The sequence below is a fragment of the Euprymna scolopes genome, chromosome 5 (assembly GCF_053919585.1).
Source record: "Euprymna scolopes isolate OS-2025 chromosome 5, ASM5391958v1, whole genome shotgun sequence".
NCBI lineage: Eukaryota > Metazoa > Mollusca > Cephalopoda > Sepiida > Sepiolidae > Euprymna > Euprymna scolopes.
Genome location: NC_136486.1, coordinates 140,696,493 through 140,724,235, shown reverse-complemented (window position 1 = coordinate 140,724,235; position 27,743 = coordinate 140,696,493). Strand labels below are relative to the sequence as shown.

The window sequence follows — 27,743 nt, the reverse complement described above, 5'->3', positions numbered from 1 at the left end:
TTTACGCAAAAACATTGTTATATACTTGATCACTGGAATTACATCCAGCAATATTACGCAATTTAAATCGGTGAACTGCTTGCAAAATACTTTTCTACATATCTGGCCAATGGCTTATCTGCATATCTGGCCATACGGCTTATATGAATATCTGGTCAACGGCTTATCTGCATATCTGGCCATACAGCTTATATGAATATCTGGCCATATGGCTTATCTGCATATCTGACCATACGGTTTGTATGAATATCTGGCCATACGGCTTATCTGAATATCTGGCCATACGGCTTATATGCATAACTGTTGAACAGAATATCTGGCCATACGGCTTATCTGAATATCTGGCCATACGGCTTATATGCATAACTGTTGAACAGACTTACTCGACTCAATGTTTACATCATTGCGTCCAGAGGTTCAGTTTACATTCGTTTGTTTTTATAAAGTCACTGCGCGTATTACTTCAACAATAAAACATACGTCGTAAACCTTGCGTTTAACAGATATGAAAATCATCACCTGAGAAAGTAAGAAACTAATTCTGCGGATTCTCTAAAACATTTAAATAAAGATTATATATTGTTCGTGCCTACGTTATCACATTATATACATTTTATCGAGGTCCTGGATGTAACCTTAAACTATATCTGATGGTGAGGACCCAGCTTGTGGGCTTTGGGGAGTGTGGATCCACCCTTGAATTACCATTACTCCCAGGTCCACTCTGCCCCCGAGTGATAGTATCTGTTAGGGTCCCAACTATGGGTTAAATAGAAAGCGACTTGAAAAAAGATATATTCTATTAAAATTTTTTCTTCCGAATCAAAGGTTGATATGCCGTAAAACACCCAACCAACATTTTATCGGATGGAATCTTCCAGTCGCTGAAGATGTGATGCAAAAAAAAATTAAATGTCATCCGATATTCCTGTTCTATCGAACCTGAGACTCAATGAAACAAACATTTCGTGGGCTATTGGACTAAGGTGAAAATATTGTACATTACATGACGAATGAAGTACAGTTATGATGTTGTCTTTTTTGTCCACCATTAGATCGATGCATGATAACGAAACCGATTGCATTTTTGTAGAAAGAGTTGCACAATCTCAACCACACCTTACTTCAGTAAGTATTGTTTGTTTTAATCCAGCTGCAAGGATACACGTCCGGAATGACTGGGAGAAAATGCTGAGATAATCGTAGAGGATATAGAGCGCCTAGTATTGCCAAATAGTCACTTATATGCAAATGTCCAGACTTACTGTCCATTAAATCCAGTGCTCTTGAGAGAATCGTTAGATCAACGTTATTCTGTTTTAGCACAATGATATCTTACAGAACAGTTCCAGAAATATACATTCTATGAACCAAATTAAGAATGAAAACACGTTGTGATGGCGTGTCATTTAGTTTGCAAATGACACTAATAAAATACTTAAGTATTATTAATAGACATTTAGGAATATGCAGTAAAAGATTTAATCTGATTGTGCTGGACAAATCACAATCTGTGTTAAAATAAACCTGCAGAGAATTAAGTGAAAGAGATGAGCTGACACCCGCAGAAGTATTGCAATTTAGAAGTAACGGTTGAATAGAGAAAGATTGAGTAGGAGATACAATTGGACAATTCTATATCTATATAAATTTAAATAGTCGTAAGAAAGATTACCTCTTTAGTATAAAATATGGTGCTAGGAGCTAAAGGGAGTATTCTATGTGTGGTGTAAATGAAGAAACAAGAACGACCGACCGCGTTTTTGTGTGGCTTACCTCGTGTTCATAATGAAGAAGAAAGAAACAAAAATGTCTGCCCTGTTTCTTTATATGCCTACAGGGTGACCACGAGGTATGCAAATGAGATGCTCCTGATTGGAGATAAAAGAGGAGTGATTTGGGGAAGGAAGGCATTCTGAAGTTAGATTGCGAGCAGAGAAGTTGTATTTGTAGAAGAGAAAAGTCGGATTCGCGGAGAGAAAAGCTAAAGTTGCAGAAGTTCGTTTTGGAGTGGAGAGAAGACGCGTCAAGTGGTAACCAGAAAGTGAAAGTTCAGGCAGCAGTGTCACGCAACCGACAAGCTATTTCGGCGCATCAAGCAAATTAACATGGCTGAGTGGAGACTGAGCACTCAGATGCTGAGACCCTTTATTGGGGAGGGTGACCTAATTAAGTGGCTGGAGAAATTAAAAATGGTGGCGAAGCTGCAAAAAATAGAAGATGTGGTCACCCTGCTGCCGCTATACTTAGAGGGGGAAGCCCTCACGATTTACCAGCAGATGCGAGATGAAGACAAGGAAGACCTTGCCTTAGTGGAGCAAAGGCTGAAATTGGCCTTCGCTGAGGGCCCATTTGAAGAACTTGGCAAGCTGTCAAGTTTGAGGTGGACCGGCGAGTCCGTTGACGCCTTTGCGGCAGAGATCAGGAGACTGGCAGGGTTGGCTGGTTACGTGGGGAGGAGCCTGGAGATGACGGTAAAGCTGTACCTATTGAACGGCTTCCCAGAGGAAATCTCTGCGAACATGCAGAGAATCACGGGGATCCATTCTATGGAAGTGGACGATCTCTTGGTCCACGCCAGAGTCCTAGTGAAAAATGTTAAAAGCCCAATCGTGGCTGTAGCTGTGAGTGGAAATATGTGCATGAGGCCTCATTTGAATGAGAGGCAGCCGGCGAGGCGACAGGAGGGGAGACCTGCCATCAAGTGTTTCCGGTGCCAGGGTCCTCATCTGATCAATGATTGCAAAGAGCCGAGACCGGGGATCACGTGCTACCGATGTGGACAAGTGGGGCATATAAGCCGCTATTGTGTTGCTGCACGGGACCAGGGAAACGAGTGAAGGGGAGCTATTGCGCCAGTGGTTACCCCTTCTGTGTGGAAATGGCGCATGATGGAACATTGCCTCGGTTACCGGTGGTAGTCAATGGGAAGAGAGCCATAGCCCTTGTCGACACAGGCTGCACTACAACGTTGTTAGCGAGGAATGTCGCGAGGTCATGGAGCGGAACCAGGATTATTAGGACCGTGGATGGCAGGGATGTGAAATGCCTAGGAGAGACGACAGCGGAAGTAATGGTGCAAGGGGTGCCCATTGGACTGCAAGCCCTAGTGTTGAATCATCTGGTCGGTGGTGTCGACGTGATTATAGGTATGAGTGCAATTAACCGACTGGGGGGCGCTATGTTAAGAGGGGGCCAAGTGACGTTTGGACGTCTCGGCGCAGTGGGGATGGCAGGAGTGGAAGGTGATAGAACCGTCAGAACCCCAAAACCGGAGGTTTGCTGCATTGAGGACAAAGATTTCCTGTTGAAGTTTGATGGCGTGAGGTGGACGGTGGAATGGAAATGGATCTCCGGGCTCCCAGAACTACAGAATAAGGTGGGCTGCTACGAAAACACCCTGCGAGGAGAAATAAGAAAAGGATTCGAGGAAGAAGTGGAGAGGTGGATAAAAGAAGGAATTCTGAAACCGTGGACAGGGGAAGAAAAAGGAGTGTTGCCACTACTGGCGGTTGTTCAGCCTACCAAAAACAAGATTAGGCCCGTGCTGGATTTTAGGGAATTGAACAGACACGTAGCCTGCCACACTGGAACGTGGATCGACGTATGTAAGGAGGTCATGAGGAAATGGAGAAGAATGGTGCGAGCCACTAAGATTGTCGATCTGAATCGGCATATCTGCAGATCCATGTAGATGAAAAACTCTGGCAGTACCAACTGGTCCGGTACAAGGGGCGGGTGTATTGTCTGACGAGGTTAGGCTTTGGGCTGAGTTCAGACCCCAAAATTATGACTGCCGTGCTGAAGACAGTGCTGAGCAAAGACTGTACAGTGGAGGAGGCCACTAGTTCGTACATTGACGACATCCTGGTGGAGGAGGCAGAGGTGACAGCAGAGAAAGTAAGAAGCCATGTCGAGAAGTATGGGTTAACTACAAAACCGGCGGAGGCCCTAGATGGAGGAGCGGTGTTGGGGTTGAAAGTAAGGCGAGATGGAAAAGAAAGCCTTGTCTTCGAACGAGGGAATGCAATACCCGAAGTCGGATCTGAGCTGACGAGGCGAGAACTCTTCTCAGTCTGCGGGAGGCTGGTCGGGCACTATCCTATCGCTGGCTGGCTCAGGATAGCATGCAGCTTTATTAAACGACAAACAGGCACTGATGGCTGGGAGGGCCGTGTGACGAAGGAGGTCATGAACATGCTGCAAGAAGTCATTGCGAGAGTGAGGAATGAGGACCCAGTGAAAGGGAAATGGTATGTAAGCGGCGAAGACGCGGGTGTGGTTTGGTGCGATGCCAGTAACTTGGCGTTGGGCGTCGTACTAGAGATAGGAGGTGTAACTGTGGAGGATGCGGCGTGGCTAAGAAAAAAACAACGACTTCTCCCATATCAACGTAGCAGAACTAGATGCCGCTATAAAAGGAATCAATCTGGCCCTGAAATGGGGATTGAAAATAATTGAAGTCAAAACCGATTCGGCAACGGTAGCGTCGTGGATTCGGTCGGCAGTAACTGGCGATAAGAGAGTGAAGACCAGGGGTGTTGCGGAAATGCTGATCAAGCGCAAACTCAGAGCGCTCACCGACCTGATAGCGGAATTCCAGTTGAGAGTATCTGTTGTGTTGGTCCCCTCAGAAAAAAACAAGGCGGATTCGATGACACGCGTGAAGAAGGCCTGGTATGCTGTGCAGGGGAAGAAGTCAAAGAGTCACACGAAATGCACCAATTGGGTCGAGAACGAACGTTATTCCTAGCCAGAGAGGTTTACCCTGAGACCACCGAGGGGAAGGTTAGGGGGGTGGTGGAGAACTGTCGAGAGTGCCAATCAATTGACCCTGGACCGTCCAGACACGAAGCAGGAGAGCTACACGTTGCGGAGGACTGGAAGCGATTGGCCATTGATGTGACACACTATCGCCACAAATTGTATCTGTCGATGGTCGACTGTGGACCGGGAAGGTTTGCCATCTGGAGAAAGATCAGGGCAGAACCTGCATGGGCGATCGGAGGGGTCATCGAGGAGATATTTTTGGAGAGAGGGCCGGTTGAGGAACTCTTAATGGACAATGGCCCCGCTTTCCGATCAGAAGCCTTTAAAGGGGTGTGCAATAAGTGGGGAGTAAGGTAATTTTTCAGAGCAGCGTATCGGCCATGTGGCAACGGAATAGTGGTGAGGAATCATCGCACCATTAAAGCCGCTGCGGAAAAAAGCAACGTATCACCCATAGAGGCGGTGTTTTGGTATAACATCTCGCCGAAGACCAAACAAGATGAGACAACTGTGCCTCATAGGGCCGTTTTTACATATAAGTGGCGGCATCCGTGCAACGAAACAGCAGGAATTGAGAGTGAAGAAGCCACTATCAAAGTAGGTGAAGAGGTGTGGGTGAAACCCCCCAATGCACAGTGTACCACTCGTTGGAAAAGAGGGGTCGTAACAGGTTTGCAGTCGAAGAACAATTTGATGGTGAATGGCGTTCCCCGGCATATCTTAGACCTGCGTCGTGTGACATTGCCGGTATGCAGTGAAGGAGGGAAAATTGAGGGCCACCGAGAAGCAAATGATGCTGCTCGACCTGACTTAGGCCCGCGTTGTAGTGAACCTGAAAACGTTAACCCCCGAGAAGTTATCCCCCAGAGGCCTCGACGTGAGAGGAGGCGGCCTGCTTGGATGGAGGATTACGAAGTATCCTATTGATCTCGAAGATCAGGGGGGCGTGTGGTGTAAATGAAGAAAAAAGAAACAAGAACGACCGACCGCGTTTTTGTGTGGCTTACCTCGTGTTCATAATGAAGAAGAAAGAAACAAAAATGTCTGCCCTGTTTCTTTATATGCCTACAGGGTGACCACGAGGTATGCAAATGAGATGCTCCTGATTGGAGATAAAAGAGGAGTGATTTGGGGAAGGAAGGCATTCTGAAGTTAGATTGCGAGCAGAGTTGTATTTGTAGAAGAGAAAAGTCGGATTCGCGGAGAGAAAAGCTAAAGTTGCAGAAGTTCGTTTTGGAGTGGAGAGAAGACGCGTCAGGTGGTAACCAGAAAGTGAAAGTTCGGACAGCAGTGTCACGCAACCGACACTATGTCTCATATATGAGAGGTAATTTCAGTAAAAGAGGGGATCGAATGATACGTAAACTGTTACATTACATACTGTAATAAAATCTTGATCCCAAGCTACCAAGTGTGTACCTTATATCAACGAAAATAAAGACATAATAAAGACCAAATATGTACCATTATAATCAACGAAAATAAAAATATAATAAAGAACAAGTATGCACCTATAATCAACGAAAATAAAGACATAAAACCTAATCACACTAACGACAACATGAGACATCCATAGATTAACATTAATATACTATTATTAGAAGGCCGCCCAATATAGTCCGACCGTACAAAAATATCAAATATGATATTTCGATTAATGCCTATTTCGTATTTATTATTATATCATATAAGGACCAGTATGTAGGAATAGTTTAAAAGTTTGAATAAAATGACTCGTGCACCATTATCAAGAATCAAAACCAACATGTTTAGCTTACGATTTACTTTTTACTATGACGTTAATGCCTGAGCTATGAAGGCATATTTACTGCAAGGCTAAAAATCAAAACATGGACAAATAGCTATTACGTTACCATTGGATGTTCGTAATACCGTTGTTCGACTTTAACATGTCAAATTCCAGTTTTTTTTGATGTTCACACATTTGCACCGATATTTCCCAGCTAAAACACAAATATAGTGACTTACAGGAGTTCAAATATCCTTTATATTACGTTTTATGTGGGTAGACCAAAAACTGACAGAGGAGTTTGGTATATATATATATATATATATATATATATATATATATATATATATATATATTATATATATATATATATACACGCATAGATAATATAAATAGGAAGACGGTCGTGTTTACTATAAGCATTTTACGCAAATATTAAGCAAGTATAAATCATGTAGAATATGTGCATGAATATAATTGCACGTATTAGTTTACTTAAAATGACCATTCCATAAGAAAACCGAAACAAAATCTAATAGAAAATGAATGTTTAAAAGAATAGGCAAGTTAGCTATATCTTTTGCAGATAAATACAATTTCACGACCATATAAAAAAAAGTTATATTTCTTTTTAAATAAACAGACACAGGGTTGTCAATATCAATACACATACACACGAAAAAAGACAAATTTAAACGAGTATAGATTTTTGCTACTTTTAAGTGAGCCTCCTCTAGTAGTGATTAAGTTTGCTAGTGTCAATTTTGACAAGGGTCATACTTAGCGCATTATAATTCAGATGAACCGTTTCCAGTATTAAATTAAAGGTAATTGACGGAAGAGTTCAGGAGAGGCGCGGAGATAAAACCTTGTAGACACACTAGTTACCAGGTTTTCGAATGGAGAAGAACTAGGGTTTCTTATTAGTCTCCTTATGCAAACTAGCCAACGCCAATGATGTAGATAACTACCGATGTCTGAAATGCAGTTCACTAAGTGTTGTATACTGGGTTCTTTTTAGTGGAATTACTATTATATTATTGTATTGTTGAGTGTTCATATTGTTAAGAGATATATCGGGTATATGTAAGAGACACGGGGACATGTAATACACGATGGGAGAGGGATAGAAGGGAGATACATTTATACAGTTCTGTGAATGTTTTTATAACATATATTTAAGAGAGGAGAAGTGTTATCTGTTCTTTTATCACAGGTTGGGGTATTCATTACTGCTGGATAGAGAGGGAAACACATTTCTTAATGATGATGGAGAGACACATTACTTAGATGGGTATATACAAAGTTCGTTATTGATGAGTTAGACAACGTTCGTATAAATGACTCGCAATACGTTTGTTTGTTGAGAAAGACGACAACGAAGACGGCAGTTACAAAATATGATGTTCTTTTATTTTTCGACCGGTCAATGAAGACATCCAGAAATTCAAAGTCACTACATGATTTCAACTTCTAACCCTTCGCTTCCAAAGACGGATTCGATCCGACTCGACTCTCCTGTCTAACCCTGTCTGTCGACTCTCGACTCTCTCTCCTGTCTCGGTCTCGGTCTCTATTCTTTCTGTTATCGTTCTAAAACTAGCCAACTATATTGAAAACTAATCTCTCAGCCATGACGTCATCGCATGGCCAAAAACGTGCTTGATCGATCCCGTGGCCTGGCGTACCTCACGCGTCTAAAACATACACTGTTTCTCACATGTCTATCCCATTTTGCAAATCGAATTCTTCTAACCTATTTTCGGCCTAACCTATTTTTCAATATGTTTTTCATTTTCTATTGTCCGCTTCTAGATAACCTTATTTTAATTCAATTTTCATAAACAGAATTGAATCATCAAATTCCTTTTTACAATAACATTTCTAAACAATCGAATTACTTTTCAAACAAACATATCTGTTATTTTATATTAAAACTAACAAGGGGGATTCCTTCCGTAATCTTAATTCCAAACATAGCTTACCAGGTTCGAATTCCCGGTCTATCCTATCTCATTTTTACTTACTTACAAGAAAAGGGAACTTGTTCTTGTAACATAAGTTCGTTAAACGATTACATTTGTCTTTTCTTGGAGTGAATTATCTTGAAATAAAACCTTGAAGCAACTGAAGATTGTCTTGTGTTCTCCTTTAATGATTCACCTTAATTACAGAGACACGATGACCGGCAATTCAGAATACGCGGTTTAGAGGTAGAGTAAGAAAACATACCCTTTATAAAGCCCTTCTCATCTATGTATATAAAAAGATCCATTATGTTGTTTTAAATTGAAACTTGCATTATTATTTCCAAAATACTAACATCCTGCAAACTTTTAGTGGGTAAAGTAATATTAGTTTGCAGTACACCGACTTTGCAACTAGCAGAAAAAAGAAAACACAAGTCAAAGTTCTAAGACAATCGATTTAAACATTTTCTAATATTCTTAAATCGTTCAAGTGGTGTTAACATTATTTGAGAGTCAATTATCAAATGACTGACGAGGAGGTTACAAGTATCACCTTTCATAGCCAAGTGAAAAGAGTTGTCGCGAGATATTTGAAAACGTATTATCTCCGTCTAGTGTAATTGGTTGAGATGCTGGACACTCGTCAAGTAAATATCTTCATTTGCATTGTCTGAGACACAGTTCAAAGATGGACGTCTCATTACTCAGCGAAGATCATCGATCTGGAAGATTTCGACAACGTCGATTGGTTCTGGCAGAGATATTTCGCAAAATGAAGAGGACGAGAAACGCACGTAGATTAACTCAGAAAGATAGGGAGAAGCAAGGATATGACTCCACGTGATAATCATGAAGCTGACTATTCAAATCTTATTTTCACCAAACCAATAATGTACTATAAATAAGCGTAAACAAGAAACATTTATTATTTTATTATAGAAACTTGTACGTATAGGAGGGAATAAAGACAAATACTAATCAATTGATAGCTTTAAGAGAGCTTACGCTTATAACTTGCTAATAATAATAATAATAATAATAATAATAATAATAATAATAATAATAATAATGATAGGAAAATTTTCATTAACAATTTTATCTTCTGTACGAGCCCTTTCTAGTCTCGCACAAAAACACGCGTTCACATCTCAAGCCATTTTTCTTGTCATAAACATACGCGCGCACAAACATACGCGCGCACGTACACGCACGTAGATATATTAACGTTCACATACACACACACACACACGCTAACGTACACACATGTACGCACACATGGGAAACGACACTTTCCCTTTGAAGGAAACCACATATGCGCAAAAGACCATCGGAAATAATATAAAAGCAAGATACCTGAGTTGTTTCCTTCTTTTCGATTCAGTTCCTGAGCTGAGCGCCGACGGACCATCCGCTCCGTTTCGGCGCGCGTGCGCCCGCGCGCGTCACGTCCCCTGCTACTATGTATGGGACAAGAGTCAACAGACAGGACGTACAACTTACACGCTTTCTATCTCCATGGCCTGGATTGACTTTCTCACTCTCACTCTTACTCTACAACAATAGACGTTCCTTCTCACCCGTTAACAGCGGGAGACGCACGCCAAACTAAACACTTGCTGTACCCTTTTCTTTCATTTGTTTCTTCAGGAAATAAATTCTAGTTCGTTCAATTCAATAAACGCGTTGTTCTTTCCTTCCTCAAAGCAATTAATTTTTCCTATTTTGTACGACTGGGGTATATATATATATATATATATATATATATATATATATATATATATATATATATATATATATATATAATACATCCACCACACGACAACATTTCTCTTAATTATTTTCCTATTTCATCAGCACATACACAAATATATTAACATTTACACATTTCATTCCATAAAAAAAGTCTGTGTTTTTAATTGTGTCAAAATATTACGCCGGTTTACTATGCGCCGGCTTGTTGTGCAATTTGTCAATAATAAACAAAGTAAATAACATGTCAAACAACCTTAGAAATTTCAAAGTAATTTAGAAAAAAATCTTGTCTTACAATCACGTCAACCCACATGTATGGCCACTGATATTACAAATTCACATAATTATAAAAAGTATAAAATCTCATTGTCTAGGTATCTAAAATGTTGACAATATACTCTGAAATATCTTTAAAATACCCGTAAAAGACCGCTCGGATTTTGAATATCAACAATACCTTAATTAAAGTATAATTATTTTTCTATTAAAACCGAACGAATATGTAAATGTCTAAATAATTTATAAAAAAGTGGAAGTAATTGTGTATACATAACAATAATTTATTCTCTGATTTGGCCACCTTAATGGCACTATATGCGTTAAACATCAACAGCATTGTTATACTTGCGAACCTGGTGCAATGTTATATAATAAAAAATAACGGTTTCTGATTGTATACCAAATTCAAATATTTAGAACTCCCCAACTAATAAACGAGTTGTATCCTCTAGAGAAAATGGTACGTTTTAATCGTGTGTATTCTATAGACAATTTGAATTTACCATAGGTAAACGATTAGAGTTCGTGATCATAGCCGTCTGATTGAGCTTAGAATATAATCCATGTAGGTAACTAGGTAGTGTAGTATCGTATTTCTTATCTTAGTCTGATTTTTTTTTTTAAATCGACTTGAAATTATATTGGAATCAGAGAGAAAGTTATATCGAAGTCGGCCGAGTACAGGCTTGTTTTACCCGGTCGGGATACATTTTTTTTGTATCATAGAACGGTTTCGTCCGGTTCCAACACATACCGATTATTTCGAATTTTCTATGTTTATATTGTTGTTTGTCAAAGAGGGATCAACCAGAATTCCCACTATAACAAAAAATATCGGTCGCTTCACAGGAATCACATATAGAAAGGACAACATTTTTGTCATAACCCAACGCATCATATTTTTCTTTAAATCATGTTACAATATAATTCATATTTATTCAACCGAATTGCGTGTTTCCCATTTTTTTAATTATTATTTTTATTACATTTTCACCCCAAACAAGGCATATTGCCACTTTGGTGTAGGGGATTACTATCAGGGGAAGCAACTACTGTGGCTCTATGTTGGGATTTGGGCAGCAAGATGTCGGTTAAAGTTACACTTGAACTTCTGCATGTCGTGGGGGCACAAGTGTCTGCAGTTCGTCAGAGCATTCACCATTAAAATACTTGTAGAACAGGCAGAGGGATGCAACGTGTCGTCGATAGGACAGAGGCTGAAGCTTAGATGCCAGTTCAGGGCCTATCAGATTGGTGACTCTCTTTTGAACCTTGTCTAGGAGCGAGAGACAAGCAGCAGATACACCAACCCAAATGTGACAGCAATACTCAATACATGAGCGAATGGTGGCCTTATAGAGGTACAGGATACTTTCAGGTGTCAGTAGTTTTCTAGCACGACAGAGAGAGAGCCTACCTTTTTCGCAGCGGCCCTGGCAGTGTTTTCAATATAATTGTTCCAACTCATGTTTCCTGTGAACGTTAAACCAAGGAGTTTGAAAGATGTACTCTCAGACAAGGAGTCACTGCCCATTGCACGGCAGAGAATGTTTCTTGTAATTATTGAAGGAAACCAGTTTAGTCTTGGCAGCATTGAATGTGACCATCCATTTTCCCAATTTCCCATTGTTAACGTACCAGAAAACCGTCCATATTAATAGAAGATCTAGGTTAACCACTCAATATTGTATTAACGAAAATATCCTTTTATCTATTTAGGCATTCTATTGGATTTTATCACCAGCATTTTATTAAAAATTGGGTATATTATGAGGAAGGCATATCATGATGTATTGTAGTGATAATTAAGTATTTTCTTTAATAAAACGCTAGAGATAAAATTGGTTTTATAGTATGAATAGAAAATATCTCTTTCATTACGACTAACATACACACTTATAAACATTGATCTTCATGTTTCCCAAAACGACGGCAAATTATATTTCATTAGAATAAACAGTATCATTTAAAAACGACATTCATTTTCTGATTAAGTGTAAAATACTTCGTGCCTACTTTGGATGCTTTTAGTATAATCTTTTTTATTTGGGAAAATCGACCAGATTACACCGCCTTCAGCTAAATCAGCTTGTCAATATAATCGTATCCATGGCTGAGAGAGTGCGGGCAAGAACGACAAAATTTTGTCAATTTATTCATGCAGCTGAAAGTAGCATGCGAACAAATCCGGTATTCGAAGCAAAAAAAAAAGTATATTATATGGGACCCATCTTCCCAGACATTATATCCTGCTTTTGTTAGAATATATGGCAATATTGTGACGCACATTCCCGGGGTAGTGTTGAGCGTTTTATATATTTTTGCTTTCCCCCTCAAATAAGAAGGGAAGATGACACTTTATAACTGCGGTTCTTTTGAGTGTCTTTCCATTCCTCATTATTTTTTGTTATCATTAAGTTCGTGAGGTTTTGGTCATTCCAATCTCCCAATTGGTTGGAAATTTTCATATACGTTTCGTCCAAATCTAGAAGTAAGTTGTGCTTCGGCTGAGTCTTTTAATTTATAAGTGTCAACATCCAATGGCCACCATTTCAATGCTCTCATCATCGCCACGAAAGTTCTTAAACAACCATTGTGTTGTGCGTTCAGTAGTTTTTCCTGGGTCAAACGCTTCGTTAATATCCCAAGCTGCTTCCGCAGCTTTTCGGCTTTGCTGGAATTGAACATTTTTTTATCATCTTGTATCCAACGTTCTGAAAAGAAGACTATTGTTTTAAAACGATTTTAATTTAAATGATTTGATAGGGAGAAAAAATGTTCTTTTTAATTATATATAAAGTAAAAGTATTTTAACAAAAGAATATTTGAAAAAACATCATTTGAAATACAAAATTTAAAATTCTGCAAGGACGTTTTATCCACCTACTATTATAACTTCTACCTGAAAATTAAATCTAAAATTTGTCTAATAATAATAATAATAATAATAATAATAATAATAATAATACTAAAGATTTTAGCATAAAATTCATTAAATGAAATTTCATAAAGCTAATTTTTTCACAAACGGAATATATTTATTCCGACTAATCTCATCGAGAGTAAAAACGGATCACAATTTCAGTAAATATTATTTGCGAAAATAGGATGCATTGATTATCTAAATGGCAAAAATAATTAATTTTAATATCAGAAAATATGTGTCACAAATCCAGCCCAAAATAAAAATTAAAATATAACTTTTCATACAATAACGGTTGCTTTTATAGTAGCATTGCTTCAAACAACTTTTCATCAGATGATGACTCTGGATTCAGTCATGGTTTTGCGGCCGAAGCATCATTGCCAATAGCCCAGAACACCTTAGTAGTATCTCACGATACTACCAGACTTTGTTAGATTGTGTTAAATGTGTAGTATTGCCATATCCACGATGATGCAGATAGAGCTTGCTTTGTATTTTCTTTCTGTATTTTCCCTGTCTGACGAATACTGACCAAGATAAATAAAGGACCTGGAAGTTGATACCGCAAAAAACTTCAGCATCCGACTTTGATAGGGAATACTTTCTGTTTTTCAGTCATTTCTGATACATTCTTCTCAGAGATTTTCATCTTCCCATCTTACGCTGATGTGCCCAGTCCACATTTTCCTTACATAGAACCGTGAATTCAACTTCAAAAAAAAAAATCTTATTTTAAATTAATGGACAACATGACAATATTCGGACACCGACCCGTTAACGTTATTTCTTAGGTTGGAAATACGAGCTGAAAGTCTAAGTCGAATGCAACGCGGCAGTTCGTGCAACATCAAATATTGACGATCTCTACCATTTTGTATAAAAAGATTTAGAATTATTACCTTCTTTAACGAAATGGTGATATTTTGAGCTTTATTGGGAGTCACACAACATATCGTAGCTTTAGTAACAATCTCTATTATTTCCTTGTGTATACAGGTGTAGCTCTAGTGAGAATATGTTTACGATTGGCATTTTTTCCACATGCTTGCCATCGAGCGGATGTAGTTAAACCCCAGGCATGAAAGTTTACTGGGGTTGGTAAGATATCCTAAGCTGTTCTATTTATTTATTTATTTTCACCTTTTCACCCCAAAAAGTAGGGAGTTACTATCAGGCGCATCAACTACTGGCGCACTATATTGGGATTTGGGCAGCAAGATGTCGGTTCACGTTACACTTGAACTTCTGCATGTCAGTACAGTTGGGGAACAAGTAACTTGGAATGGAATTTCAGAGTCTAGCGGTTGTGGGGAACAAACTACTGGAGTAGAAAGATACTTTACATCTAGGGATCTCTACTGTGTAGTGGTGGGATTTAGCTACCTGTCGCGTTTGTCGAGGGTGTCTACGTCGTGGGGGCACAAGTGTCTGCAGTTCATCAGAGCATCCACCATTAAAATACTTGTAGAACAGGCAGAGGGATGCAACGTGTCGTCGATAGGACAGAGGCTGAAGCTTAGATGCCAGTTCAGGGCCTATCAGATTGGTAACACTCTTTTCTGAACCTTGTCTAGGAGCGAGAGACTAGCAGCAGTTACACTAACCCAAATGTGACAGCAATACTCCATACATGGGCGAATGGTGGCCTTATAGAGGTACATGATACTTTCAGGTGTCAGTAGTTTTCTGGCACGGTAGAGAGAGCCTACCTTCTCCGCAGCGGCCCTGGCAGTGTTTTCAATATAATTGTTCCAACTCATGTTTCCTGTTAACGTTAAGCCAAGCAGTTTGAAAGATGTACTCTCAGACAGGGAGTCACTGGCCATTGCTATTGGTGACAGAGAATGTTTCTTGTAAGTATTGAAAGAAACCAGTTTTGTCTTGATAGCATTGAATGTGACCATCCATTTTTGCTCCCATTCCACTACAGATTGGAAGTAACCCTCTAGTGTTTTTGCCATTTCTTTAGTTATATGTTCATTTGTTTTCCTGTCATGTCAGTTATAGAGTGTGGTGTCATCAGCATATATACCCATCTCAGAGGCAGTTTTGTCAGGGAGGTCATTAAATATTAGGAATAATAGAGGCCCAATGATAGACCCCTGAGGCACTCCCGCATTTATATTACACTGTTTAGATGTACGCTCGTCGAGGGCAACCTGGATTTTTCTCTTATCTAAGAAGGATTTAATTATGTTAAATATTCTACCAGTGATACCGTATGATTTAATTTTCCTGAGAAGACCTCATGCTATACCCTGTCACAAGCCTTAGATATATCTAGAGCTACCGCTCTGCCCTCCCCCGCTTTATCCGGTGAATGGTATATACGTTCAGAGATTACAGTGATGATGGCTGCTGTGGATCGGGATTGTCTAAATACATATTGTCTGTTAGTCAGAAGTTTAGCATCTGTAAGGCGACGGACTAGAGCATGGTTAATTATGGTCTCAAATATTTGGGCGAAAAGTGGGAGGAGGCTAATTGGGCGATAATTTGCTCAGTTCTTTCGCCAGAATTCTTGAAGCAGGTTTCCAACAGCCCGGAAAGCATAATTCATTAAGGCATTTGTTGTAGAGTTTGGAGAGAACTGGAACTACTTCGGCTGAGCACTTTTTTAATAGCACAGCTGGGATGAGATCAGGTCCATATGCTTTTGAAGTGTCAAGGTTTTTTATGATAGCATGTACCTGAGCAGGGGTGATTTTATAAGAAAGCTTAATTTTTTCGGCTCAATATATTTGAGATGGCGGTATGTTATTTCCCTGCTTTTTACACTACCCCACTTCGTCCAGACGCCTTGTGTACTTTGACCTACAGCTGTTACAATGCGCTCGGCTTCTCCAAGAGTATGGTTTATTTCGAAACTATTTTCCTCTGCTTTACAGAGGATTCTTTGGACCACCATTGTTTTGTGTATAGCCCTAGACGTTCTTTCTCACATGCAACAACACCGATTATTTCCTGCATCTCAAGAGCCGATTGTGCATATTCTACAGCTTGTTTTGTGTCCATTTTCAACAAGATATTACTGTTGGTTGGGCGTTTTCACTACTGGGTCATAAGTCACACAGCACCTGGAAAAGTCGCGTTTTACTCAATTTATATTCCTCAATAAATGAGGACGTTGAAAGTTTTAACTTCGTTGAGGAACTGTATAATACCACGTTTGTAAGGGAATTAGGCACCCCTAACAATTTTTTCATACATTTGCTGACCAGTCGTTCCATTGTACCAACTTTGAGCTGCATTGCCCCTGATAACTTGGGAATGAACTCAAAGTAAATGCACTATGTCCTCTCTTTGTTTAGGAGGTAACACTTATCAGTTGAGCGTAATCCATCTTTTAGCATTTTGTGTATGTCTTGCTAACAGTGCCGATCAGTCAGCGGTAGAAAATAGCATTGCCCAAGGCTTTTGACGCCTTTTTTCGCGGATTGTGGGGATTTTGTTTTCCTCGATAAATAACACCGTTTCTCTGCAGGTTCCTTTAATGATAGATAAACTGCGACATTTTTATGGCTTCATTTTCATCGCATCCCGTTTAAACAGCTACTGAAATCATTTGTTTACTGTGTGATTTGGATTCTGTGACTAAGGTCACGTCTTCCATGAACGTTTTCATAAAAGGGAATTCTTTTCTTATTGGTGTAATTTTCGGAACTACGCAATATCATCTCTATTACAAACGCAAACCGTAAAGGAAATATAGCTTATCCGATCATAATACCAATATTCAACTTTTACTAGTTAGTTGTATATTTACTATTAGAAAATCTCATATGAGTACATTTGAAACATTTGAAATATGCTAACATGCGATTTCTAATATCTCCCGGAATCTAAATAAATCCCACACGCATTTACGAAATCAAGCTAAATGACATGAAGTTCGGCAGCTTTACTATTTTTAGTCGTTCTTATTCGGTTCCAAAACATGGTGGTATGTTCGATACAGCCTAAAAAGCCGAGAATTACAGCCTTCTGTATTGAAGAATTTACATAGTAATTATCTAGCCCGAATGTTGATATCCTTTTAGAGATAACACCGAAAAATATTAGTTTTCATCATTTATCAACGGGAAACGTCGACTATTAATTCTTCCTAGTTTTATAACTGAGTTTGTATATTTATCTGACATACAATGTCACATTTGATAAGAATTTTATTTGATGAGAAAATAAAGGAGAAATATGATTTACAAAAAATAACACTAATTATAAAACAACTTATACATTTTTATCATAGTATTTATCAAGCTATTTTCTAGTTTCATTTAAATAATATAATTTATACACACGATTATGGGATTCATAATAAAATTCTAAAATTATTTGTTTGATTTAAATATTACCAATTATCACATTGCTTTTAAATCTAAAGAAAAATCAATTTTTATCATTCGGTGAAATATGCAATTTTCAGATCAAACTCTACGAGTAAGATATAAATCACAATGTTGTGATCAAAGTACAAATACGATTTCGATATTTCTATCTATTTATTCTGCCTCAAACTCTCACACAATTCTGTAGAGTTGAATGTAATAATCAAAGACGAATGCGCCCGCGTATGTGCGTATTTTGCGGTTATACAACTTACCTTCGGATTGGATCTGAGAGAGAGAGAGAGAGAGAGAGAGAGAGAGAGAGAGAAATTAAAGATGACAGCCATGTATTTTTAAGGTGTAGTCTCGTGGAATCGCAGGAGATCTCATCTTCCACTGCACACGTATGCAAATGGAATGTGGTCAGTTTTCTAATAAAATGGCTGTGGGCAGAGGTGGTTGGGAGAACACGTGCTGGAAGTTGAGAGAGAAAGTTGACAGTGACGAATTCTAGCTGAACTTTTGCTTATTGTATTCATTTTATTTTGTTTTGCTTTTTACCAGCCCATTTAACTGCAAATTCATAAATGTTATGCCTTAGATTCAGTTCTAAGTCTGACAATAATTGCAGAAAATTATACGCGCGGAATGCATTACTTACTCAAAAGAAATGTGCATGCAGGCAACATGCGGAATTCTGTTACTATTCAAATATATAAACTAAATAAAAAAGTTTTCTTTCACAGATATAGAATATATTTTGTCAATAGATGTTTTTGAAGATGAGCGGACACAGACTTCTTTGAAATATATAAGTATGTCATCAAATGTATGTTAATACTTCAGCATTGTTGATTGCTTTGTTCTAATTCCTATCCATGTTATTCAATGCAAGATATGCATAAACACTCCTGTTAAAACGATGGTTTTTCTATTCCAATAGAAGACAATTTAGTTTAATATTATTTAGTTCGATGACAAACCACACTGTTAGAAAAAAGAATGGCAGTTAGGTTTATTAATAGGATGTTAAATTAGGGAATTCCAAAACAAAAATCAAAGTTAAATATCAGTAATTGAAACGGCACAAAGGAAATTATAATAAATAAAACACAGGAATAGCATCTTTTTTAGTTTTATTTTTTGTTATATATCTTAGTATCTTAGTTTCGATATATAAATATTGGCACGCTATATATATATATATATATATATATATATATATATATATATATATATATATAGCATTTCAATTGAGTTTAGAAAAATATGAAAAAAAACAGAAATGTTAACAATTCTCTGACGAATGATATGCTTTTCCAAAAGAAAGAAAACGCATTCAAATGCTCGGGCGTTTAATGTTAAGTGGTCAGGAAAATTTAACTAAAGTTTAATAGCGAGAAAGTTAGCTTAAAACCAAAGTAAGTAAATTATATAAAATAAGTACAGGAGGAGTTACAGACACGCAAAGAAAGAAACGTTGTAAAACTAGGGATAAAGTCAGAATTTAAGAAAATATACAAAGTTTTCCATTGTCTCCCCACTGTTTAAATGTAATAATGATGCAGTTGGTATTTATTGTAAATGATATTTTTTACTTAGCAATTAAGAATAATACGTAGTTAATGTGTAATGCAAGCATGTAGAATTTGAACAACTTATTTATTTGACTTGCTGTACGCCCGGTGTTATCTGAAGCAAACTACGCTTTAATATTATATTTATTTCATGCAGATTTTGTATGAATTATTATAGCGTCAATTCTCTAAAAAAACTTGCCCATTATATTGTACCAATATGTAGTAGTTATTGCAACAGTAAACACACAAACCACTTTGGTGCCATCAGCTAAAATCAAGACCAAAACATATAGCGCTCCAGCCTTAGTCGTTATAGTTTGTACTATCATTACATTGATGAGAAATGCACTTTAAATGACCCGACGATAACATACAAATATGTACATGTACACGCGTTCAAGTACACTTTAAGTCGACCTATGCCTGTCAAGCTTATTTCGATTCCTTCGCAGTAATTTTTTACCGATTAAAATCCTGGTGCACAAATAATGCAATCCTTTGCCCCGCTTTTCTACTGCATTGTGACCTTACGTCTTGAATGGGATACAGTATGTATAAAAATAGAAACAGATAAAAAAAACACTCACACAGACATCGAAGCTTGTATAAATCGATTAGACAAAAATCTACACTAGTTACACTGAAAATTTTACAGTCGAGGATAGGACATAAATCCTTAATAATTTTATTGTTTAACTTTATTATGTTATAAAAGCTGGGCGATTTTGTATTTGTCTTGTTAAGACATTTAACACAACCACGAAGCAAACGCTAAGTATTTACCATATTTTTGGAGTGAATTTCAGTAAACAAATCTAAAATAATATCAGCACAAGACTCGCTTGTTACAATTACACTTTCTGTGTGCCACTTTATGTTATGTCTATTTAATAAATGTATAAGTTATTATAATATTTGATCATATTATCAATCGATTTTGAGGGATATAAATTATGTACAAAATTCACCAACAGAATTGTACATATTTTAAAAAACCATGATGCAACATATTACCAGAAAGCATTTCTACTTTCAACTTTCAGGGGGGGGCATTGAAATATAGGGTTTACCAGCATATAATGTTTCACTTACGTCTGTTTACTTGTTAACAAAAATATTTCAATTCGAGATTAAACAGTAGTACAGTCAGTTATGATTTACCATATATTTTATGTATTCATATCTATCTATCTAATATACTAATTATATAAAAGGGAATTTGTTTATGAACTTGTTCTCCATAGACTCGGAAACAATTATGCCGAGATTTTTTAAGTTTCGCATTGATCTTTGTAAAAGTAATCGGAGATAGACTTTGTGCCGAAGGCATCTGATAAGTATCGAAATTCTATTATCGAATAAATCTCATAAAAGAATGAAGTCCCATTTTGATTTGTCAACATTTATATACAATCTAACAGAACACGTGCATTTGAGCAGTTTTATTAACGCACGAGCACAAAGCCCAGCCTATGAATTCAAGTATATTCTTTCATAAGACAGGGGCGCGTTTGAAATGAATGTTTCTGCTAGAGCACAATTTAACCGTGATACTTGGCCTTTATATGTAAAGCTTTAAATGTAGCCATTGTTTACAGATAATTTTATTAAATCAATAGTAGATTATTTACAGTGCAATATAGACTACAATGTATCATTGATTAAGTCTATCAGAGACGCATATGAAGCTCCTTCCCGGTAAACTGCGGTGGAGTGTCCTGAACTAGTTAAAATTGTTTGAGTTTTTAAAAAAATGGGTGATTTCGCCGATTTTGATGGCAATAAAAGTATTAGTGTGTGAAATATTTGTTCAGCCTCATTTATTCCAGAGTAACCTGGAGTCTCGCAGCTAGTGTATATATATATATATATATATATATATATATATATATATATATATATATATTAAGTAGTGTGATTGAATTAGCTCTAGGATATTTACCTATCGAGCTTATTATATATCTAAATTACAACGAACACTTTCTCTTTCCTGTATTTTAATTAAACTAGTAATTTCACTGTTACATTGAAATACACTCAGCTCTTTAGACTATTGTTCTAATCTCCTTTAAATTATATATATATATATATATATATATATATATATATATATATATATATATATATGTCTGTGTGTGTGTGCAAGCTTTTATAGACAGGATTCATTTTTTACTTATTAAGACGATCGATATGAGTTTTAGCATACAAATACAAGGCATAATGTGTCTAAAGCCAAATTTTATGTAGTTCATTATATTTTAATCTGAATATGCAAAACGGTATGAAACTCCTGAGGAGCAATGTGCTCTAATAATTATACTCCTTTATGTATAGAATAGAAAATAATTGTTTAGATTCTTGTAATTATTTTTGTCTGATGTTTATATATATATGTATTGAATATTATCTTAAGCTATACAATAAACGACCTGGCCAGGGTCTTTTTACATGTGTTTAATAGGAGCAGATTTATTAAACATTGATCAGTAAATAAATGTAACTTGTGTCTTCCACTTATACCTGAAACAATTTTTTATTTATTATTTATAAAAAAATCAAATAACATAAGTCGCTATCAATATATGTATATTCTGAAGACACCTTATCTGATATCATATTATCATAAAACGTCATAATATTTCAAAAGAGATCGTAACCGATTTGTTAGTTTGTGTAAGGCTTCATCTTAATTGCCTCCACGAACAGATAAAAGTTAAGAATATCCTAAAACGTTATTCGAAATTATAGAGGCCAATGTTGTATCAGATATGTTTGCTTGGGCACTAAACAATTTCTTTGAAAACAGATCAGAATTTTTGTTAGAGGGGTGGATTTATTAGTTCTTGCCTTAAAAATGTTTTATTGCGAAGTTCTGTTTTTTACGTTAAAACCTGGAGTTTTATTAATACTAGTTTTGTAAAATGTCGACCATTTTACACTTAGAAAATAGTTAAAACGAATGAGGAGTCAATGGAAGTTGTTGGTAATTAACAATAAAGTAGAAGTATATAGAGAAATAGAGCAAATTAGAAAGAGAAATAATGGTTGTTTAAAACGGAATCGGTGTCAGTAGAGGGTAATACCAAACAGGAAGGTAATGAAAGTATGCTTTGGTTGGAGGCAATTAAAATGACATTGAAACCTTACCTTGAATCTGGATAAATATACCACCCTAGTCGTGCCGGCATAATCCGGAGGCGACACTATTGGACGTCCTACACATACACGTAGGACGACCGGATTGAACGGATAGTAGTAACAGCCATACCGTGACGGTACGACTCTCGCTCTGATTCGAACCCAACCAACAACCTGATTCACTGATATCCGACGTTGAGATTGAGACCAAATTGGTCGAACACTTTCGATTGTTCTCGGATATCCATTCGGTACGTATCTTACACAATGACCAGTGTAATGCCATCGAATAGGGCACGTCCGACCATACCGTGATTTGCGCACCTGAGAAAAAGTAAAGTTATATATGGTTTAATGTATTCGTGAGTTTTAAAAGATTTACTTTATTTCCTTTTCAAACTTCTGATGGAAATGAAGACGTAAAATATAAACATACATAATTTGCTATCTATAATAATCAGAAAATGCAAAAAAAGTATCGTGTTAGTTTATTATTTATTATGTAACTCTAAATCACTTCCATTCGATAAAAAATTGGAGTGGACATTAGAACTCATATATTATAATTAAAAAAATATTAAATAAATATATTAAAAGTTATATGTTTATTAAAAAAATAGTTCACCGGACTTGTATAATAATATATCTACAGGTCTCATCATTTAAACAAACCAAGGAGAAACCAAGGAATTACGCCTACTTCGGATTGTTAACTTGTGCAGTGGAAGATTCAAAATACGCATTGGATCCTTACTGCTACGAAAGACTTTCACTTCGGAATTTACCATACCATTTGGATATGAATTTAAATATCCTTTTCATTTTGAGCCAATATATAATTTCCTTTAGTCTATGATATAAAAACTAAACACTTTTAATTATGATTTTCTATGTTTATTTTACTTAGCAAAATTAGGCATAAACCATTATTATATTTGCTTATATGTTCTCCTTTGAAGGGATGAGTAAACATCGAAAACCTATAGGTTAAGGAGATATACTTATTTAAATATATTCTTTGTCTTGCATATAATAAAACTTCTAGACTTGAAATTTAACCATTTCACATCATAAATTTTATATTACTAAATTATGATATATAATATAATTTGTGTGTGTACATTTAGGTATGCGTGTATGCTATGTTTGTATCTATGGGATTAACTCTTAAAATTATCATCCGATATTTAAGTAAAGAAAATATGCAAGCCAAAGAAATGACTAGCGTAGATTAGACCTAGATGTAAATCTTCAATGAAAGCGCATTCATTACTCCGTGATCCCGGAATGACTGAAACTTTTACAACATATTTTATATAGAAGTTTATAAATGCCCTTCACATTGGTTTTAATTGAGGTCTTTAGAAGTGATTAAATAACATTTCATGTAAACAGCCCTTATTTGAAAAATAAAACATTTTCGAATAGCATGAAACTAACGAAGATTAATCATCATGTAAATGAGGTGCCATCAATATAAATGTAATCTTTAGATTTCTTGGACATAAACAATAAGTTTAGAAAATATATACAAATCAAAACCACGATACTGGGGAATCATTTTTTAGTTGCATGATGGTTTTTTTTGTTTTTTTTGTAAATAAGCATAAATATACCACATTTTCTTCTCGTCGAGGAATTTATTTTACACGCTTCGAGCAGGTATCTTATATAATAGCTATGAGATTTGTGAAATAAATTTTACACACCTTATTCATTTTATTTAGATTCTTTTTACACCCCTTATTTATTTTATTTAGATTCTTTTTTACACACCTTATTAATTTTATTTAGATTCTTTTTACAATTGTTCTTATCTTTAATGTTATTTTCACATCAATTTAGCCCATATAACCTTCAACATTCTTCAGGTGTATATTATCGAATTCGAGAATTTTCTGTCAAATCCAGTATTATCATAAGAATTTTTAACGGTGCCCTTTATTACACTTATCAGAAGAGAATACTGTAATTCAACTAGATATGATAGAGTAGGCGTTCTAAGTACTTCCCAACTGTGTCGCTAGCATTGAGAGTTTGATCTTCAAACTCCAACAGACAGCACTTAAAACTCAATTTTAGCAGGTAGTTTACTTATTAGGGGAGGGGTCTTTGCGTAAGTGTCCCGTTCAAAATTCTATTTAAATTCGCGGGTTCTAAAAGATACATCTGGATTAACTCGGGGTTTACACAAACAAAAACATTGAAAATATACGGAAAAAATGAAAAGTTATCAAGAAGAATCGAAATCGCACGAATAGTCATCCTTATCTGAATACTCGGAAATATTTTTTATACCGAAACGTATTTGCTTTATACACTGGCATTAGATTCTACGGGATTTTACCACAGCTATAAATATCCTGTTACTTAATGCGGATATCAACAAAATCATACAAGTCTATGCGTTTTATTCAGGACTAAGAACACTTAATATATATTCATATCTTCATTTAGTAAATAAAAAAGAGCTTTTCAAAATGTAATTACAAGGGTAAAGTTAATTAAATAAATCCGATGCAGGGAAATTAATTTGTGTAAAATTATAAATAGTTCTCTTATGCTTATTAAGAAATTGAGTTTTATATCTAAACATTCGACATTTTTAATCATTTTCACAATCAGTTGCACGCCATAGCCGACTTTTTATATCTCCTCAAATCTACATGTATTAATATATTAAAAGATTTCAAAGTCATATGAATCAAATAATTTTATTAAAGACTTAAACTATATTAATAAAAAAGTGGGCGTTCGACATCACTTTGATCGAACTAAAAAAATAAAGTAAGAAACTATATCGCAAAAACTGCCGCTTACTTTTAGTACAAATAACAGTAATTCAGTATAGTTTAAACATAAACTTTGTACGGCTAAGTTGATAACAACATGTATTAGATTAAAAATGGAAGTATTTACTGCTTGATTATTTACAGTATTTTGTATTTTTCTCGGCTACTGTTCTTATATTGGATTTTTTTTTCTTGCCGTTTTGGCCGATATCTCGTTCAACTCTTTGCAAATGATTATCCTTTTACTCTTTATTCTCGACGTAATTATGTAAGCAATCCTTAATTTGTCCACAGAGATACTTCCCTTTTATTTTTCCATTCATGCTCTAATGGAAGTTCCATCTAATTGATAATTTAATTTATAGTTTAAATCGCAATGACAATTAAACTCTTGAAGAGTCGAAGTTGAAGGCCGAAATGCTGTGAGAATAAGATCTTAGTTGATCACATTAGATAAAATTATCTGAATAATTTAAATTAGGAATTTTCATCTTACTCCGAAACATGATGAATGATTATGAAACTTCCACCTGAAATTCGGTTCTGCCTTTATTGATGAATATTTATTTAGCGAAATTTGGATTCGTCCTATTAGACCATTCTATTTTATATTGCAGCCTTCAATGAATCCTAGTTTATAGATAAAAAGAAATCTCTTTGCCTTATAATCTATCGAAGAAAGGGTGCCTGCCCGAAAGCTTTTCTTATTTTTACTCACGTTCAACCCCAAACAAGGCATATTGTCACTTGGACATAGGGGGTTTCTATTAGGGGCCATGCTTAAAAAAGATCAAGATGCTGTTTTACTTACACTTTGAACTTCAGCATATCCGAACAATTTGGGAAGTAGGCAGCAAAAAGAGAATTTCAAAGTCTAGCTGGCTTAGGTAAGAATCTATTTGAGTAGAAAACCTTCTGACATTTAGGGACCTCAACAGTGAAGGGGTGATATTTTGTTGGTTAACGGGTTTTCGGGGATATGAACGCGAGGAGAGCATAAGTGCAATAATTTCATCAGAGTAACTTCCTTTAAAATACTTGTAAAGGGATGCAACATTGCGACGATGGGACAGGGATTGGAGTCTAGTTGACAAAATGGGACCTATTAGATTTCTGAGCCTCTTTTTGTCCTATTCAAGAGAGAAGAACAAGTGGTAGATTCACTAGCCTAGATGTGGCAACAATACTCCATACATGAGCGACTGGTGACCTTATATAGACACAGGATTCTTTCAGGTGTGAGCAGTTGTCTGCCACGACAGAGAGAACCCAGCTTCGTTGCAGCAGTCTTCGGAATGTCTTCAATATATATATATTCCAATTCATATTTCCCGTGATTGTTAAACCGAGGAGTTTGAAGGATGAATTATCAGGTAGAATCTTATTTGTCATGGATATCGGTAGTTGAAGACGTCTTTTGTAATTAAACGATTCTGAATTAAGAATGGGTGCACACTCGTAAGAAATGACATGTGAACAGATATAAGTGACATATATTCATATACTTAGTTGGGTAAATAAAGTACATACAATTAAACTTTAAAATTCAATGCATACAATTAGGAAGTGAAATGAAATACCCAAGTAAAAAACGATAGACACCATTATATACAAGTCTACTAGAAAATATAGTAAGAAGAGGAAGTCCCTGAAACGGCCCGCTTTCTCACCTAATAACTGGCATTAACTAAACACCGAATTGGATTACTTCACAACTGAAAAACCCCTGAAAAACATTAAGTTAAGCTGTTTCTTCCAAATAACAACATTTTCTGGTGTTCACCTGCTTTATTCGAGTTTCTGTTACTGTTCCGGGAGTAATTATTATGTATGTCTGTTTATCGTTATGTATAACTATATATGTGATATAACGAAACAGTCAGTCCATATATATAAAAGCCTTCTTTCATTCTTGACAGACTATGGATACCCACTGTAAGGGTGCCTGCACGTGGAATTTGTGTGGCAACAGTTGCGCAATCTCCTGCCACACCTCTCCTGAGTGTACATTGTTGAATACCAGTGGCAAGTGGAGATTCAGGACGATTAGAAACAATGCAGAGATAAGCTGAGAGCAAATATAGTGTCTAGAATTCTCAAATGGTCACCCATCTAGTACTAGTCAGGCTCAACGTTCGTTAACTTCAGTGATCTGACGAAAACCAGTGTGTCAACTTGCTTATATATATATATATATATATATATATATATATATATATATATATACACTATTTAAACAAACCTTTTAGAATAAAGCGCAGATGTCGTATAACTCTTGCTGCATCTAAGCGTATTACCCTTAGTAAATAAAAAATGAGCAAGGTGGAGCGGCGATCAATTGTTTATAAAAATATTACTAGTAGATATCATTTACGAGGATTTTTTACTTTGGACTAATGTTGCAAAAAAAAAAAAAAAAAAAAAAGAAGATGTTTTATGATTCGATCACGGGTGAGAG

The 27,743-nt window shown here is 36.3% G+C and overlaps 1 protein-coding gene across 1 annotated transcript in view; it reads right to left on the bottom strand.

Annotated features, from left to right (window-relative positions):
* The window catches only part of LOC145276640 (uncharacterized), a 748,502-nt gene that overhangs the window by 720,522 nt on the left and 237 nt on the right, over nt 1-27,743 (bottom strand). The window contains exon 2 of the mRNA XM_080127831.1: nt 22,503-22,817. Within this exon, the coding sequence (XP_079983957.1) occupies nt 22,503-22,817 (315 nt within the window). The remainder of the gene's footprint in view (nt 1-22,502; nt 22,818-27,743) is intronic.